This window comes from Branchiostoma lanceolatum, chromosome 2 (assembly GCF_035083965.1).
Source record: "Branchiostoma lanceolatum isolate klBraLanc5 chromosome 2, klBraLanc5.hap2, whole genome shotgun sequence".
NCBI lineage: Eukaryota > Metazoa > Chordata > Leptocardii > Amphioxiformes > Branchiostomatidae > Branchiostoma > Branchiostoma lanceolatum.
The window spans coordinates 7,791,392-7,807,779 of NC_089723.1; the positions used below are offsets into that span (position 1 = coordinate 7,791,392).

Genomic DNA, 16,388 nt, shown 5'->3' on the forward strand with positions numbered 1-16,388 from the left:
CAGGCCATAATGAGCTGCTAACACACCATGAGATTAAACTGTGGGGCCCACCAAATTGAGAATGTATCACTTACGCCTGGCATGCAAGCCAGGAATGTCTGACATTCATGTATGGCAACCTTCCCACAATCATTAGTTACATAACAGAACGCCTACACATGGTACTATTCGTATTAGTATAATAGAGCTGATGAATGACAATAGGAGGACTAAATGTTAAGATACAAGATACATTGTTAAATACCAACAAAGACTCTGCAAGAAAGAAACTAAATTGGTTTTCACGCACCTGAAATCTAACCTTAAAGGCAACCAAAGCAATGTTAGGGCCAAAAAATGGAAATGAAAAAAATGCTGAAATCTATATGGTAGTGACATTTAAGCATTGTTTAGCACATTTGCTCAATAATTTCATACCTTTAGGATATTGAAACAGCGCAAAATCGTGCCATTTGATGATCCCCTTAGTTTCGCGAGCCTACAAAAACTTTTCAGTGAGTTCTCACATCACATCACAACAACATCATATTTTTTCATCATGGACGTTGCTATACATTGTGACAGTGTTGTTTGAACTAATCATGTATAGAAATGACTAAATAAATTGACTTTCAAAATCCGATATTTCGGACCCTAATAATACATATTGCTTGGGTTTCCTTTAATGACCCTACAGGCCTATTTTACCACTGTCAGAAGAGCTAGGACAAGATCAAGCCAGGACAGAAAATATGACAACAACTGCATTCGGTCCAAGCTTACAAAGTGACATGCTCTCTCAACTTCAAAGCAGTTCCTTTCCATCTCTTTCATCCAGAGAGTGACATACACAAACCTCCCATATACATCTTTCTGACACATTTATCTTTAAAGGCTTGGTGAGCCAAACCATATATACAGCATTTCAAATGGGTGATGACAGCTGATCACAGGAATACAGCTACTTTCTTGGTCTCTATCCCAAAGGGACATTTGGATCTAAACAAAACTGGCTGGCATGATCAGGTCAGCTTGGCTGGTGTTACAATCCAAAACACACATGCAACTGGAAATTGGCAAAGTACATTGTACTTTGACAGTGCAAACTGAACCAAAGAAGCATTGTACTTGCAAGTTCTACATATACAGTATTTCTAGTAATCCATACAAAGCTATCTAATAATAATAATAATGATAATGATAATAATAATAATAATGATAATGGTTTATTGGTCAGAAATTACCTGCGCAATGGCAGCCAGTGCTGAATTACTGCAGGGTTTACAAATAGTTTATTGCAAATTCATGCCCGCAGGCTAATTGCATGTTGACAACAGTGTTGAAATACAATGTAAGGTAAAACAAAAGGTATACATGTAATACAAGATCATTCTATATTGCTTTTCTACAGTAAGTTTCTACATCTACGGTACTAATGCGGGGTTCAATTTCTTCTCTGAAAGCAGTGGAAAATAAAAAGTCCCACACTTTCAATGATGAGTGGGTTGGAAGATTTTAAAAGGAATATGAGTTTCTGTGTATTTCTTAATCTAGAAAAGTTTACAATCACATACTTATCTGTAAAAAAAACCCTCAAAATGATGAATCATCTTCTTCATGAACAAATCATTATGAGTAAAAAAAAAACATGAATATATATTTCAAAACTAAATGTACCTTGGTAGCTAGATATTCCTTAAGAATTCCTCAAGATTTTCTGACTCTCAAAGATGACAATCACTACACTCTTCGCATGCCCATCAGCAACTCCTAGGCTCTACCCAAGTATCAACTGGAGTCATCTCTCCCAATCTCCTGCATATCTTGATCCCTGGCTCCCTTTCACCCTAGCTACTGAACTTGAGCCCGGTAGGAAGATAAGCCCCATCCTGTCAGACTCCCATGAGGGAGTGTGCCCCCATAGCCTGGATACCAGACACCAGGCAAGGCGATACCAATCCCTTCCCTTCAGGCAGCTATAACCTTGGCTGGGGGAGATGGTACCCTACCACAGTTGTAGCCTCCACCAGGCCGTCCTGTTGGGGTATTGATCGTAGAATTCGGCAAAAAAAGGAATAATTGGCCAGGAGAGTCAGTCCATCATAAGGTTATGATAACCTATGGTGGCCAAACTCCCCAAGCCTGATTTCAATCAAGCCCGGTGACCGCTCGAAGCCTGCAATGGCTCCCCGCCCTATTAGGGGAGAGAAACCCCCGGACAGCTGGAGTTTGCGTTATACGTCTGCTAACTCCCCTAGCAAATATTCTACCTATAGCTGGCATAGTTAGGCTGGTAGAGACTTCACCTGTTGGGTCTAACTCAGTGGTAAAATTTCCTTGGTGGTATGTTGGACCTGGACCCGGGTAGCCGGCCTGTGTGAACCCTAGAAAGAGTCTGGCACCCTGGCTACATGCCCCCAGCCTGAGTACCAGCCTCCGTAGTGACCACTGGCTCAAAAAAATTAGCTTGCTAACCACCGTCAAATTTTTTTGAGCCCGCAGTCACTACGGAGGCTAGCAAGCGAATTTTCTTGAGCCAGCGGTCACTACGGAGGCTGGTACTCAGGCTAACATGCCCCAGGGTACAGCTGGCAGGTTACAGGCACCAGAGCTAGGCCTGTGACTCATCACATCCTCCTGGTGTACAATTTCAAAACATTGGGGACAACTCCACCTCAAACTGCAGGGCACTCTTCCCTAGAGATGTCATCATGGTCATGGTACTCTCCAAGCAAAGGAGGGGCTTCGGCTGGTTTTTGATGTGTTTCTAGGCATTTTTGTCACACACACCGGGTTGGCTGGACGACAAAAAAATGACAAAGTAGAAAGCCCGACAAAAATGCCTAGAAACACGTCAAAAACCAGCCGAAACCCCTCCTCTGCTTGGAGAGTATGTCATGGCAGGGCAGAGTAACCTCTCTACCCACTCAAACATACCAATAAACAAAAAAGGGACATAGTACAGCTTGGCATAGTTTCGACATGCTCTTCATTCTTTGATGGAGTTGTAACACTGGTCGCTTCAGATTTGGAAAGACAATGGGAATTTGGAAAATTTAATCCCAGGCATTTCAGCTTGTTGCTGAATACATGATCATGGCTTTACATGCCAACTGAACAAGCAATAATTTCCAAGTATGGCATCTTGAGTCCTCTTACCAAGGACAGATAGGACTTGCTTTTACAGTGTTAGAGATAAAACAAAGGTTTAGAACCGAGACATTTAACGTTTAAATCAATCAGACTTTTCAAAATACCCAGTGGCCATACCCGTTAGGTAACCTGTAGTAGATCTTAACATATCCATATATGGAATATCAAAAAATCATTTTTCGATTTTGTTTTCATCAATTTCCAAAGAAGTAAATTTACCAGCACCGTCTGTAGTACATGTACGTCATACTCAAAGCAATCCATATTATCAATGCCAGTGAAATGATTGTCATTAAAATATTCTGAACTACATGCAATCGAGGCACATTTCCTATGTTTCTTTGTTGTTCCTTTGTTATGTATTAATACAAGTAGCTCATAGAATGATCCTAAGAGTGACCTTAAACAGAGGACAGAGTCAAGGGTAAAAGCAGTATCACCCAAACCAAAGATCCCCTTTCAACATAGCACTTTCATCCTCCACATATCTCACAGATTAGTTCAGTGCTTTTGATATTATCCAAACAAACAGTTCAGCAGGGGGACCCACTGTCTTACACAACTAACTCTTCCCAAGGGGATATGACATCCTGGGATAGATGACAATATTTCTGGAAAAAAAAAGCTTTTCAAGGGCTCTTAAAACAACCTTACACATTCCTGCTTGCTCATTTCCTTTCAAGGTCATAGCCCCTTTTTGAACGCCCTTGGTCTCTGAGGACAGAGTTTCCTGTAACTCACCTCTATGCCCTAAACTATAGACCCCCGCCCCCACTCATACCAAAATTCAAGAATATGGATTCACCAGGGTACAGGATTGGTGGATTTACTGGATCAGGATAACTCTCCCCTCGGCCAGATTCAGACCATTGGTACCTGTACCAGGATTTGCAAATCGGGATCAATCCTGTGTCCTGGGTGAATCCCGATTCGCAAATCCTGGTATAAACATTTTTGCTTCCGAACTATTCTTCATGATAAAGTTCACCAGAAACAGCGACATCCCAACCAATAGATCATGAACGTGTCATTATATATGCTTTTGGAACCTATAGTATAGTATGACCTCTAACCTGATACTAGCTTTGTAACCCCATCTCACAGGCCATATGGCTTCTCATATGCCATCAAAGAATTTTCCCGCCAAAAGTATGTATACAGGGCATGGCCTAGTCTCGGTTTGGTGCTAATCCCATATCCACTACACACAAAACACAAACGGCGTACGCATACAAACATCTCACTTGCAAGTCTTAGGGACAAATAATTTCAAAATAAACATATTAACAATATGTTGGTTTTGCAGATAGAAGGTTTTAAATTGTTTAAAATGTCTGCATGACTCAACATATCTAACATTGTTCAATCCTAGGGAACTATTCAGCCGATGCATGGTTTGAATCAGTAAGGGGATTAACAGATTATAATGAGTACCCTCTTTCTTATTCAACTATTTCCTGGCCTGCGATTATAAGGTTGCAGAATACATTACTTCACTGTCATAGAAAATCAGTGTAACTCATGCACACAGACAAATACTCACATTATTTTGTAGCAGCAAAAAATGCAGATTTAAATTCTGTTGTTGAAAGTTGATATCGACTGCTGTGCACACAACAATTTGGGCAGTTTGGCTTTCATGTGTTGTGAACTTGTGACATATGCACATGTTTAGAAGTAGCATTTCTAGATGAAGAGGATGAAGTTACAAGTGTTTGATTTCCATATAACCAAGGACATGTCCTTGATATACCATTATACTGAAGCCACAGCCAGAAATTATGGCATAACACTACACAATATCTATTTGGTCAATTTCATTTCTCTATTATTGGCTCAATGCTAATTTGTTCCACGAACAGGTCTTCAGGTGGCAAAATATGTCGGCCAAGACATGGGCCATGGGCCAAGATACTGTAGTGTCCATGGGCCAATATAGTGTCCATGGGTCAGGATAGTATCAATGGGCCACTATAGAAAGGAAAAGTGCCTTGCTAATTTGTTCCTTTAGTAGAAATGGCAACAAACAGATCTTCTGGTGGCAAAATCGCTATGTCGGCCAAGACACTATCCATGGGCAAAGATACTGTAGTGTCCATGGGCCAAGATAGTATCAATGGCCCACTATAGAAAGGAAAAGAGCCCAGGAATAACCATGAGGTTGAGAAACATGATTTTGCCTTTTTACATCTGCTTGGAGATTGTCCAAGAAATGCTTTCGGCGTTTTTTGTGAAAGAAAACAACAACAACAACACAAGAGAATGGCAACAAAGTGTCATAACGTTAACGTTACATGTTCAGTTGCAACAACTCGGTACACAGAAATTATACTTCAGTTCTGAGCCACACAAATCATATCAAACATTTCATCAACTTCTTTTGCTAGTAATTGACTTGACACTAGGTGTTAATTTGCTCCTTTTAATTTTAGAAATTGCAACAAAGTGCCATAAGTTACATGTTCAAGCTCAACAACATCGACCACAGATGGTAAACTACTGTACTTCTGAGGCGGTCCCCACATGCTGCCTCAGTGATGGACTCCCTGCAAAGTGAGCTGCCATGACAGTTGTGTGTGAGATCTTCTCCAAAATACAAAATCTTACCATCCTACAGACACAAACCATCCCTTCTGTACCTTCCCTGTCTTAAGAAACAACCCAGAATCATTTCCCAGATAATTCTTGTCCAAGAAATGCTTTCAGCGCCTTTTATGTGAGACAACAAAACCGTAACAAGCCAATTATACACAAGCAATCACTTCAAGGAGAGCGTGAAAATCCTGTACAATTGCACAATGAGTTATCTTGGATGTAGTTCCACGAATTTGTGGGTAAATTGTGTAAAAACGTGTCTGGAATTTGATTTAGAGGCCGTGGATAAAGCTTCGTGCTTCAATGTTGTCGTCCGTCAGTTTTATGTCAACAGTACGCCCCCCAAACTGCATCCGCTAGATTTTCAGTGTCGTCTGGAAAATTCCTCTACACAAAACGAGGCGTACGAAAAATTCCATCTGTTGTGTCAACGTTACGAATACTCTGACGTTATAATAATGTATAAAAGAGTAACGTAGGATTATCACTAGCACAAGGAGACTAAAGTTTGTGACAAATACACAAACCCAAAACTCAAACATTTGCTTACCAACTGCGTGTGTGTGGAGCCGGTGCGAGGTCCATGCATTCCGATTCAAACTCCAACAAAAGACGTTTCTCCGGGATTTCTAAAACTCCGGGATTTCTAAAACTCCGGGATTTCTAAAACTCGACATACAACAAAAGAACGTCAGAATAACTGTAAATAGTCTACAGTTGGACGGAATATTTGTTAAAACGTGTCTGGACGAGCCACGTCCCAAAACTTTCCCGTGTGTACTCGTGGGCTGGCAACAGTTTGCTTAGCGGCGCGCTGGCGGGAGTTGGCGGACAAAGGTCAACCGGCATCACGTGAGGAGGAGGAAATAAGTTATCCTACATCGCCATCTGATTGGCCAATAGTTTAATTGCTTTATAAGTTATCCTCTATCGCCATCTGATTGGCCAATAGTTTAATTGCTTTGTCGATTGCGTCAGAAAACTTTGGGATATAATTTTAGTTTGCTGATAAAGAAATTTGTATCTAACGTTACGGATTTGGAACGCAAATGTTGTACAGGGGAGTACACAGAGCCAATACACAATTTGCGTCATATGGAATAAGTAGCGTCAAAATTTAGTTTTAGCGATAGTGAATAATTTCGTCAGATGCTTACGAAATTTGTGATTATTGATAACATTAAAGATTAGCAACGCAAATGGTGTGAGAACATAATGTTGAATGATTATAATTTGAGTCTTTTATTCAAATATTTGTGAATGTTTATCAGCACGATTTTCAACGCAACGGGCACCCTTGCTTATCGGCAAGATAAAATAATGGATTGATTTTTGCGATGCTACAATTGCAACGGCGCAAATGACAATTTTTTTCATGAAATGAGAAAGAGGGGCAGACCCGGTAGCGCTAAAATAGGAAGATAATGTTAACCAGATGTTAACGATGACAAAGTGGACAAGACAGTTAAACATGGTTAACGTAGGGAAAGCAGAAAGAGTGACATAAAACATTCTGCACGAAGTGTTGGCCTCATATTCTAGAAAGAAAATGTAAAACCGCATCACACCACACAATGTGTTGTAAGTTACTTTCGCTAAACCAGTAAATGTAATGATATTTCAATAACATGACGTTGTGATGCGAGAGAGCTCTGGCCCTGACATAAAATCATCAATTTGCTTTCATCAATTTGCTTACATGAGATAAAGTTAAGTAAGAGTAACGATGACAAAATAACAACACGACAATGAAATGGTATATGCCAACACAGCATTTACTTTATTAGTCAAACAGTGACAACGTAAAAGCAGCTGTAACGTTATGTAACTTGCGCAGCAGCGTCATCTAGCCATCAAGCACATAAATGCATATGCCAGGCATAAGTACATTCTTAGCTGACAACACTACAACGAACTATTTGCTGGGTTCTTGTAGTTCTCTAACTTTTACAGTTCAGCCTTATCAAGAAATCAACAATGGTGAGGTTATGTAACGCGAGCCTTGCTGGGTAACACTGACAACTCGGTTGCCATAATGACGTTTCCACGTACGGTCCGCTCCCTTCACAATGTCCGAAGAATTAGGTAACTACGTATAAGTACGGCATACCGTGGAACAACTCCACCCAGACTCAGTTGTACATCAGCTCTGTGATGGACCTACGAGCCATATTCATACAGTTTCCATCTCAAGTGTCTGCCAGTATACCGTCTCCCCTCAGCCTTCAACGGTAAAGCAATGGCAATTCCTACCGCATGGAAACATTTCCCACTATTTAGAAAAAGTCCGGTCGGTGCCTGTCTACTCGGTCTCCACAACATTGAGATAGTAGGTTCCTCGTATCAACGACGTTCGGCGTACACAACTGGCTGTCTTTGAGTTGCAATACGGTCCTCTACGGTGGTGTGGAAGGCCTGTTCAAGTTTGTGTCAACACCGACGAACTGTCCAAAACTCCTCGACTTCTTTGGCGTGCATTCGGGTGATCTGTCGCTGCGATATGGACATACAGCGTCACCATGACTTGAAAGCTGCGGAGAAAGCCGCGGAAGTTTTTTGTAGTCGATCTTCGGCTAGCTTCGTGTACACCATCTCGTCCGCCTCCTGTTCGAGTCGAAGGTAGCCTGACAACTAGCGCTCCTAGCGGCCGAGAGCTTAACACAGGCTAGTGTCGAAGGGTGACATGTCGGAGTTGCTTCTCTCAGTAGTGGATGGCCTGTTCATATTGATTGTCGACGAGACCGCACTGTCCAAGGCGCTCCTCGACCTCTTGGCCGTGCCCAAAGGCGATCTGCCGCTGTAGATGATGGACGTATAACGCCACCTGTCGGTTCCATGACATTACTACCAGTGCAGAACATCTAACGTTACCACCAACATTCCCAGAGTAAAAAACGTCTGGTTGAAGTGGTGGCTTTCTGTCCTGCAGGCCCCCTGGTACTTTTGTCAAGTCACCATCTACCCACCGGCGTACCACACCGACAACATCTCACCAAGGCTACGGAGAAAGCTGCGGAAGTTCTTGAGCCGCTGCTTCTCCTTTTTCTCCATGACGTCGGCCTCGTGTTCGAGCCGGAGGGTGATAAGAGTGAGTCGCTTCTCTCTCTCAAGCTCACACGCTCCTCTTCGGTCCCAACTCTCCATCGCGCGGAGGTGGCGGAAGATGATTCTCCTGCTTTTCCTGACGCGAAACAGCTTCTTGACGACAGTCACGGCTCTCTCCATCCACACAGCCTTCAGGTAGCCGTGTTTCTTAAAGATAGCACGTGCCTGCTCTCGTAGATCTCTCTCGCTGACGGACAGGTCTGCCACGTGGTTCAGCAGAAGCCTGTTCTCCTCCTCGCGGGACCAGGGCGTACCTTCTCCGTAGAAGGAGTGGTCGATAATGGTTTCTAGAACCTGCACAACAGCTTCCTGCAGAAAAACAACAACATTTGATGAAGTACTTTAAACTTCAAACATTATCAAAATCAACATGGCAGCCAAGTAAATGTATTCAATGCTGAATTGCGTTGACTTTCATTCGCACAGTCTGAGAAAGGTGTCCGTTAAAAACTGAATTGCATTGTAGCAACGAATAAAAAGACTAGGCTTGGATATAAGCATGTCTTGTTTGTAAAATTAAAGCTACTAGATAAGTGAACGGTTCAATGTCGAAGACGTTTGCTAGACATGCAACGCACAGGGTAAACGGTCAAATGAGTGGCGGAACGGGAAACCAATAACAATTTATGGTTTTGGACTGTAGTCCCCGCTAGCATAAAATTTCGTACATGTTCAATTCGTACCGGAGTCATTTCTGTCTATTTTGTTAGAATCGAATAACTTTGCTTACCTGCTGTTCTTTGATGGTGATCTTTGGTTTCTCGTTTATCACTTCCATAGAGACGGGCTCAGCAGTGCCCTGCCTCTGTGTTGGTCCATCCTTCTCCTCTACAGCCACTGGCAGCCCACCATGTGTGTTGGGTTGTCTGTCCAACAAGCTGTCCGGTGGAGTTTCGGGACTAACCACAGCGGTAGTGCATGGGAGTCTCGCGGCCGCCGACAAGGTTGTCAGGTGTGCTCTCATCGTGTCGACTGTGCAGGCGTCTTCCCACACGGCCAGGTGCGACACCTGTTACACGAAGTAAGAGAGCCGTTACTACCCCCTCCAATCTATGTAACGTAGGTCCTATTTTAATGCACAAGCTTTTTTGAGTCGACTCAGTGGAGTCAACTCAGGACTGTGCAAAGAGAACCCTAGGCCACAGAAGTAACGTTTTCCAGAAGGAAAACTCCACATTAGCAGCCTAAACTTCCTCACACACAGCCCCAAGTTGACTCAGAAAATATGTGTGTAAATCCGGAGTATGGTGTCCTCTAAGAAACTGAAGCAATACGATGTCATCTTCATCGGACATAGATTCGAGCACTTGTCTCTGTATGCATAGTTCTAACACAGTCATAGAATACAAGATAAGCAGCATCTACTATCTCCGTGTGATTGGACAACAAGATCCAACAAGGTCACATGTACATACCTGGGGGCCCCAAATCAACTTTGACCTTAGTCTTCCCAAGACCTACCCACATACCAAATATCATCATAATCCATCCAGAGGTTCTTGAGTTATGCTGACTACAGAATCCGGAAACACACACACACACACACACATACACACACACACACACACACACACACACACACACACACACACACACACACACACACACACACACACACACACAGACAGACACACACACACACACACACACACAAACACACAAACACGCCAAAAAACTATACCTCCATTTTTTACGTCGGTAACAAGGATTAGCAACAGTACCTCTGCGTTCCTGATAAAGGGCAAGATGGAGCTGGGATGACCGTTCACGTCCATCCATTTATGGCGCCTGTTGACAGCGTTCACCAACGGGGCTGACTGGGCCGACGCCTGGCGATCCTTCAAGGATTCGCAGCTTTCGCCGCCCGACGGAATGCTGTTGAAAAGGATTTGGCCGGTTGCAAGGGACCGTTTTGAAGCACTAGCAAGCGAAGGACAAAAGCGTCCAATCAGGGAACGGCCTAGAGGCAACATTTTCTCTGTTTGAGGTTAACCTTCTCTTACTCGAACAAATGACTGGAACACTGCGATCAGTCGCATTTGTTTGTGAGACGTATCTAGGTGCCGTGTTCTAGAACCCACGGCACTATTACGCGATATAGTATGTGTCATCCTTTGTCATTAAAAACTTGTTCTAGAGCTATTACATGCACTAGTAACTTACCTTGTACAACCACAAGTCTTTCTATGCTACCTTTCTTCGTCATCGTGCGATTTCGCAACAGTTCTACTGATCTATATTTCATATGTTCATGTGTGATTCTTAAGCGTGAGTTCGTTGTTTGTTGACAAGTTGCGGAAAGTTTTATCGCTGCTTTTGATGAACGAAAATTATGAAACGAACAAATGTCAAGTGGACATTGCCAAAGTTTGTATGACAGTAGAGTAAGGTTAGTGGTTACAGTAGAAGTGACCTCGACCCCCATTTTCTCTAAAGATGTTTTACGTACTCCATCGTAAAAACGTGACCTCTTTGCAACATGGCGCAATATGATCACCTAATATCAGAGACGCCCTGACAGAAACAAAGTTCTACTTTCGCGCCAACGCATCACGCGTCTAGTTATTCATCGCCAAGCAGATATTAGGAGAAGAAATATTGTTCTCTTGCACCACCGTTTATTTCCCAAGATTAACCACGCGTGTGATAGCAAGAAAATTGTTCGGTATGGTTTCCTCCAGGTTCTGAAGAACTAGTCATACCGCATCGTTAGAAATGTCTAGAACTGCGTTTTTTCACAACTAGCCCCCTTAGCAGGCTTGCGAGTGTGAATTTGTGTGCTTATTGTATGCTGTTAACTGATTCTATGTCAGCTCTTATATTGTACACGGTTTCTTGTTCCACCGGTCCCGAGAGCACACAAAAACTCAACTCCTAAGTCTGCTAAGGAGGCTATACACAACCCATACAATGTAAGCGGCCATATCCTGAAGCTAGACATGTTTTGACATCTTTGCATGAGTTATGCACTGTTAAGTTTCCAGAACATGCTGCATTTTCTTTGGTTAGCATAACCTAGCGGTCGCAGTGTTAATACGTGACTTGAAGTCAAGTGGTGTACACGAACAGTGTTTGCTTAGGACAGAAATATTCACGTTCTGTGTTCACAGCACGCGCGATCAATCACAGAACGTCAATCACACAAAGTTATAAAATCCGCATCTTCCAAGGCTTCATTCCCTTCGCATGCCAGAAGTGGTTTCGCACACACCACGGAAGGACAAAAAGGCGCACAGATGCATCCTTCAAGTTCAACTGCCCCATCTTTCGCCACGGGGTTTCGACAGATCTTCTACCTCGTCTCTCCAACTGAGACCACATTTGAAACCTTGGAGGAAGTTCCAAACTATGTGAAACAGGTAACATATCAGTTATATTATCGTTAACGTTGTTCAAATTGAACAGATGTTTTAAGTCAATAAGAAGCGTGCTTGACATTGACATTGACATTGCCGTTGCAAGGACGGATTCCATTGGTTGTAAGGACGCATTTCATTCATTTCAAAACTGAAGAACGCGTAGTTGTAATAAGAAAATGTATAGATAGCCATGGCAGTTTCCCACTTTTCCGTGCTAACTCCTTCAGTCAAGAGCTGTGTTCAGTCTGACCAAATTCTGTTTCTCAAGACCGACCACCCAAGATTCACGTGCTCAGTACGTGATCACCTTACACGGCACGTGAAACGAGATAAGAAAATCTTCCCGTGCTGAGTTACGCGAAAATCTGTTCACGCACCTTGGCTGCTTGTAGCTGCATGTGCACAAAACGACAAAATAGCTCGTTCATTGCCTCCTTTCATTTTGATTTCTGAGTTCCTTTACATATATGTTTGCAGAATAGAATGAAATTAACGCGGCTTCGTTTCATGAAAAGTCCTTTTGAAGAAAGAAGAACGTTCAGGTAAAAGTTAGCATTCCCTGATTGAACGGCGGTGGCTGGTTGTCAAACAATGGGACCCGGGATCTAACCCTGGGTTGTGCCCAGAGACATGTTCGAACTTGCGCCCCGACGTTGTGCCCTTGGGAAAGGCACTTAACACGACTTTCCTCACTTCACTCAAGTGTAAATGAGTACCTAGCTCATTTTGGGTAAGGGACGTCCCTCGGATAGGACGTTAAATGGAGGTCCCGTGTTTGGGGAGAGCCACATCCCGCGCACGTTAAAGAACCCACCACACCTTTCGAAAAAGAGTAGGGGCATGCCCCGGTGTGCGATGGTCCAAATCTTACAGTCCGGTCTGGGATGACATCTTGAAAAGGTGATAGTTCACCTGTTATGTCAATCCTTCCACAAAATGTGGTAAATCAAAATAAATAAAATAGATTGAACCAGGCAGTTTGTAGCTCTTTGTCAGATATTAGAACTTATATACGTATATGTTAAGGTCTCTGCTATTTTGATGGAATTCTCAGTAGCGCCATACTTTTTTTCTAAAACAGACGGCAACTCATCGTCTAAGACCGTGGAAGGTTGTTTTTCCAAGTTCTGTGTCCAAATACCGTTTGAGTATCCATAGGGCCCCATCCCTAAGGTCCAAAGTATGAACAAAATTCATAAACACGTCTTGCGTTCTGATCTCATATAACGCTAAGGTAGTTAAGTTAAGCGCAAATAAAACGTGTTTTATGATGCTTAATTGTTTACAAAGTAAATAGATTGCACAACATCACGTGAGGTGGCTGGAGTCATTGGGCAAGGTACATGACTATTACTGAAGCAAATGAAACGTGTTGAGGGAAGCTGGAATGTTTGTTAAGTAAATATGCCTCTCAACATGATGGTATGTGCCTCTCGTCCTTGGCCAAGGTACAAGACTGTTATACTGTATTAAAGGAAACGTGTTAAAGGATGTTACACTGTTTGTTTAGTAAATATCGCGTAATGAACATGATGGTATGAGGCTTTCGTCCTTGGCCAAGGTACAAGACTCTTATAATTTATTAAAGGAAACGTGTTAAAAGATGCTCACTGCTTAGGTAGTAAATACTATCGCAAAACATGATGGTATGAGGCTCTTGTCCTTGGCCAAGGTACAAGAGTGTTATACTGTATCAAAGGAAACGTGTTAAAAGATGCTACCCTGTTTAGTTAGTAAATACTATTCGCAAAACATGATGGTATGTGGCTCTTGTCCTTGGCCAAGATACAAGACTGTTATACTGTATTAAAGGAAACGTGTTAAAAGATGATACATTGTTTAGTTAGTTAATACTATTCGCAAAACATGATGGTATGAGGCTCTTGTCCTTGGCCAAGGTACAAGACTGTTATACTGTATTAAAGGAAACGTGTTAAAAGATGCTACCCTGTTTAGTTAGTAAATACTATTCGCAAAACATGATGGTATGTGGCTTTCGTCCTTGGCCAAGGTACAAGACTGTTATACTGTATTAAAGGAAACGTGTTAAAAGATGATACATTGTTTAGTTAGTTAATACTATTCGCAAAACATGATGGTATGTGGCTCTTGTCATTGGCCAAGGTACAAGACTGTTATAATGTATTAAAGAAAACGTGTTAAAAGATGCTACACTGTTTACTTAGTAAATACTATTCGCAAAACATGATGGTATGAGGCTCTTGTCCTTGGCCAAAGTACAAGACTCTTATACTGTATTAAACTTTAAAAGGAACGTGTTAAAGGATGTTACACTGTTTAAGCCTCAAAGGTCAAGCCTCTGCACGTAAAAGAACCCAACACACTTATCGAGAAGAGTAGGGGTGACCCGGTGTGCTTGGCCACAAACGCAAGCCGTAGCGAAGCCGCATTGCACTACCACTAGCTGCTTGAAAAAGCATCATGTTTCACCTCCGAGCAAATGAGGATGCCTTGAAACGAAACGAAATGCTCCTTGGTTATTTCAGTAATGCTGACCACTTTGCAAGTCACTTAAACATTCTTGGTGCAGTGTATCACAGTGCATCACATGTGGTAGTGATCTCGAACCAGCTTAGCTCACTAAAGAGCTTTTCTTCCACTGGCCGTGACAGAGAAGACAGACGCTATGTACAGTATTTACAGGTTCATTGTACCAAGAAAATTCCCTTGGCTCTTTTCGACTAGCCGACAATGAACAGTGGACCACGCTTCAAGTCCCGTCTTTAGAGCTGCAATCCTTTTAGCCTCCATAGCAGGCTCTATCGGGCCGTTATGGAGGCTAACCAAATGGTTACAGTCTGGCTGATGGTTACGGGCTGGCAAAAAAGGCCCGGTAGAGCCTGCTATGGAGGCTACAATCCTTTCCGGTAGCGTTCATTAGTCTCCAAGCAGACCCAACGGTTGCAAAGACTGCATCTAACTGGCATAAATAATTTTTTTTTGCCTTACAACTTCCCTGGCTGACTGGAGCTTCTCTGCTGGCTAGTTTGTACGATTTTAGCACCGTGGAGATCTGCTTGGAGATTAGCGTTCATGTTGGGTGAGCGACACAGCCGGAATACGAACTCGCGGCTTCTTGGGCAGATTCGCTAACTACTGGACTATAGTATACGCATACTACTTATATGAAGTAGATAACCAACATCTTTCCTCTCACGACAGGCAATGCCCTTTGTAGTTTTCCTGTTCCTTGTTGAGACACTGGTTGCCTGGATACAGAACAGGACCACGCCCAGGTTCAGCAATGTCGTCGCCTCCGGAGGTGTTGCACTTGTGACACAAATCGTCAGGTTAGTAAGTTAGTTACTTAAAATCCTCCCACACCATAAGGTGTAACGTTATAGGGCGGAGCCCATCTCCGTTTCATAGCCCTGGGCCACACTGTGGTGCAATCACTGCAGCAGGGGGCTAGTCCACCGGCAGTGGAGTGTGTATAACTCCCATACTATTTCAGAAGTATATACCATTTTTATAAAGTCTTTCGTATGACTCAATGCGCCTCTTGTCCAGGGGTGTCCTACCCGGGGCTTGAACCCGGGCCTTCTGGTCCAAGTAATTTGGACCAGATGTGGCTAGTAACAGAAGCGCAGACCACTACACCACAGGGACACCAGAAAACTTTGAAGAAAAACAGACAAGGGTGTAAACTTTCCTTGTTCTTTTAAAAGTTACTGTCATAAATTCATGACGTTGAGTGCATTAATCTATGTACAGTCAAAACTGCCCAAGAAGACCACTCAGGGGGGGGGGGGGCGACAATCGACTATCTTGTCTATACGTACAGATGATCTCTGTAGATAGAAGTCTTAATTTGTCAATGGTTGTCGAAGGGGCCACCCAAAAATTGTCACATTGGCCAGGTGGTCCATATGTAGAGGTGGTCACTTGCACAGGTTTTGTGGGTTTGACTGTGTTCCTTTTGTGCAGGCTCCTGACTGTAGGTATTGAAATGACGGCGTATGTCTGGCTGTATCGTCACCTGCGATTGGTCGATATGTCCTGGGATTCACCTTTGACCTGGTGGACAGCGTTCTTTGGAGTGGAGTATGGCTACTATTGGAGTCATAGAATGCACCATGGCAAGTGTAATACAGAGATTAACATATTTGTTTCATATCAGAATAAAATAGGAATGACTGTCCATTATCATCGGCCCAGCAAGAACAAAAAGACTTG

General features: G+C 42.9%; 2 protein-coding genes and 1 long non-coding RNA gene across 4 annotated transcripts in view; 1 reads left to right on the forward strand and 2 right to left on the reverse strand.

Moving 5' to 3' along the window:
- LOC136427324 (uncharacterized) overlaps positions 1-6,554 on the reverse strand; it is a 37,618-nt gene extending 31,064 nt beyond the window's left edge. Inside the window, exon 1 of one of the 2 annotated variants that reach the window (XM_066416136.1) lies at positions 6,278-6,554. The gene's annotated coding sequence lies outside the window, so the exon portion shown is untranslated. The remainder of the gene's footprint in view (positions 1-6,277) is intronic. The other variant, XM_066416137.1, reaches the window with a different exon arrangement.
- Positions 6,555-8,136: 1,582 nt separating this feature from the next.
- LOC136426711 (uncharacterized) lies at positions 8,137-9,646 on the reverse strand. Its single transcript, XM_066415460.1, has 2 exons — positions 9,563-9,646; positions 8,137-9,141 (listed from the first exon to the last, which is right to left on the reverse strand). The coding sequence occupies exons 1-2, from the start codon at positions 9,608-9,610 to the stop codon at positions 8,686-8,688; spliced, it is 504 nt and encodes a 167-aa protein (XP_066271557.1). The 5' UTR covers positions 9,611-9,646; the 3' UTR covers positions 8,137-8,685.
- Positions 9,647-11,938: 2,292 nt separating this feature from the next.
- On the forward strand, positions 11,939-16,292 carry LOC136427325 (uncharacterized). Its single transcript, XR_010754398.1, has 3 exons — positions 11,939-12,191; positions 15,375-15,502; positions 16,140-16,292. It is a non-coding gene; the product is annotated as an uncharacterized lncRNA (long non-coding RNA).
- The last annotated feature ends 96 nt before the right edge of the window (positions 16,293-16,388 follow it).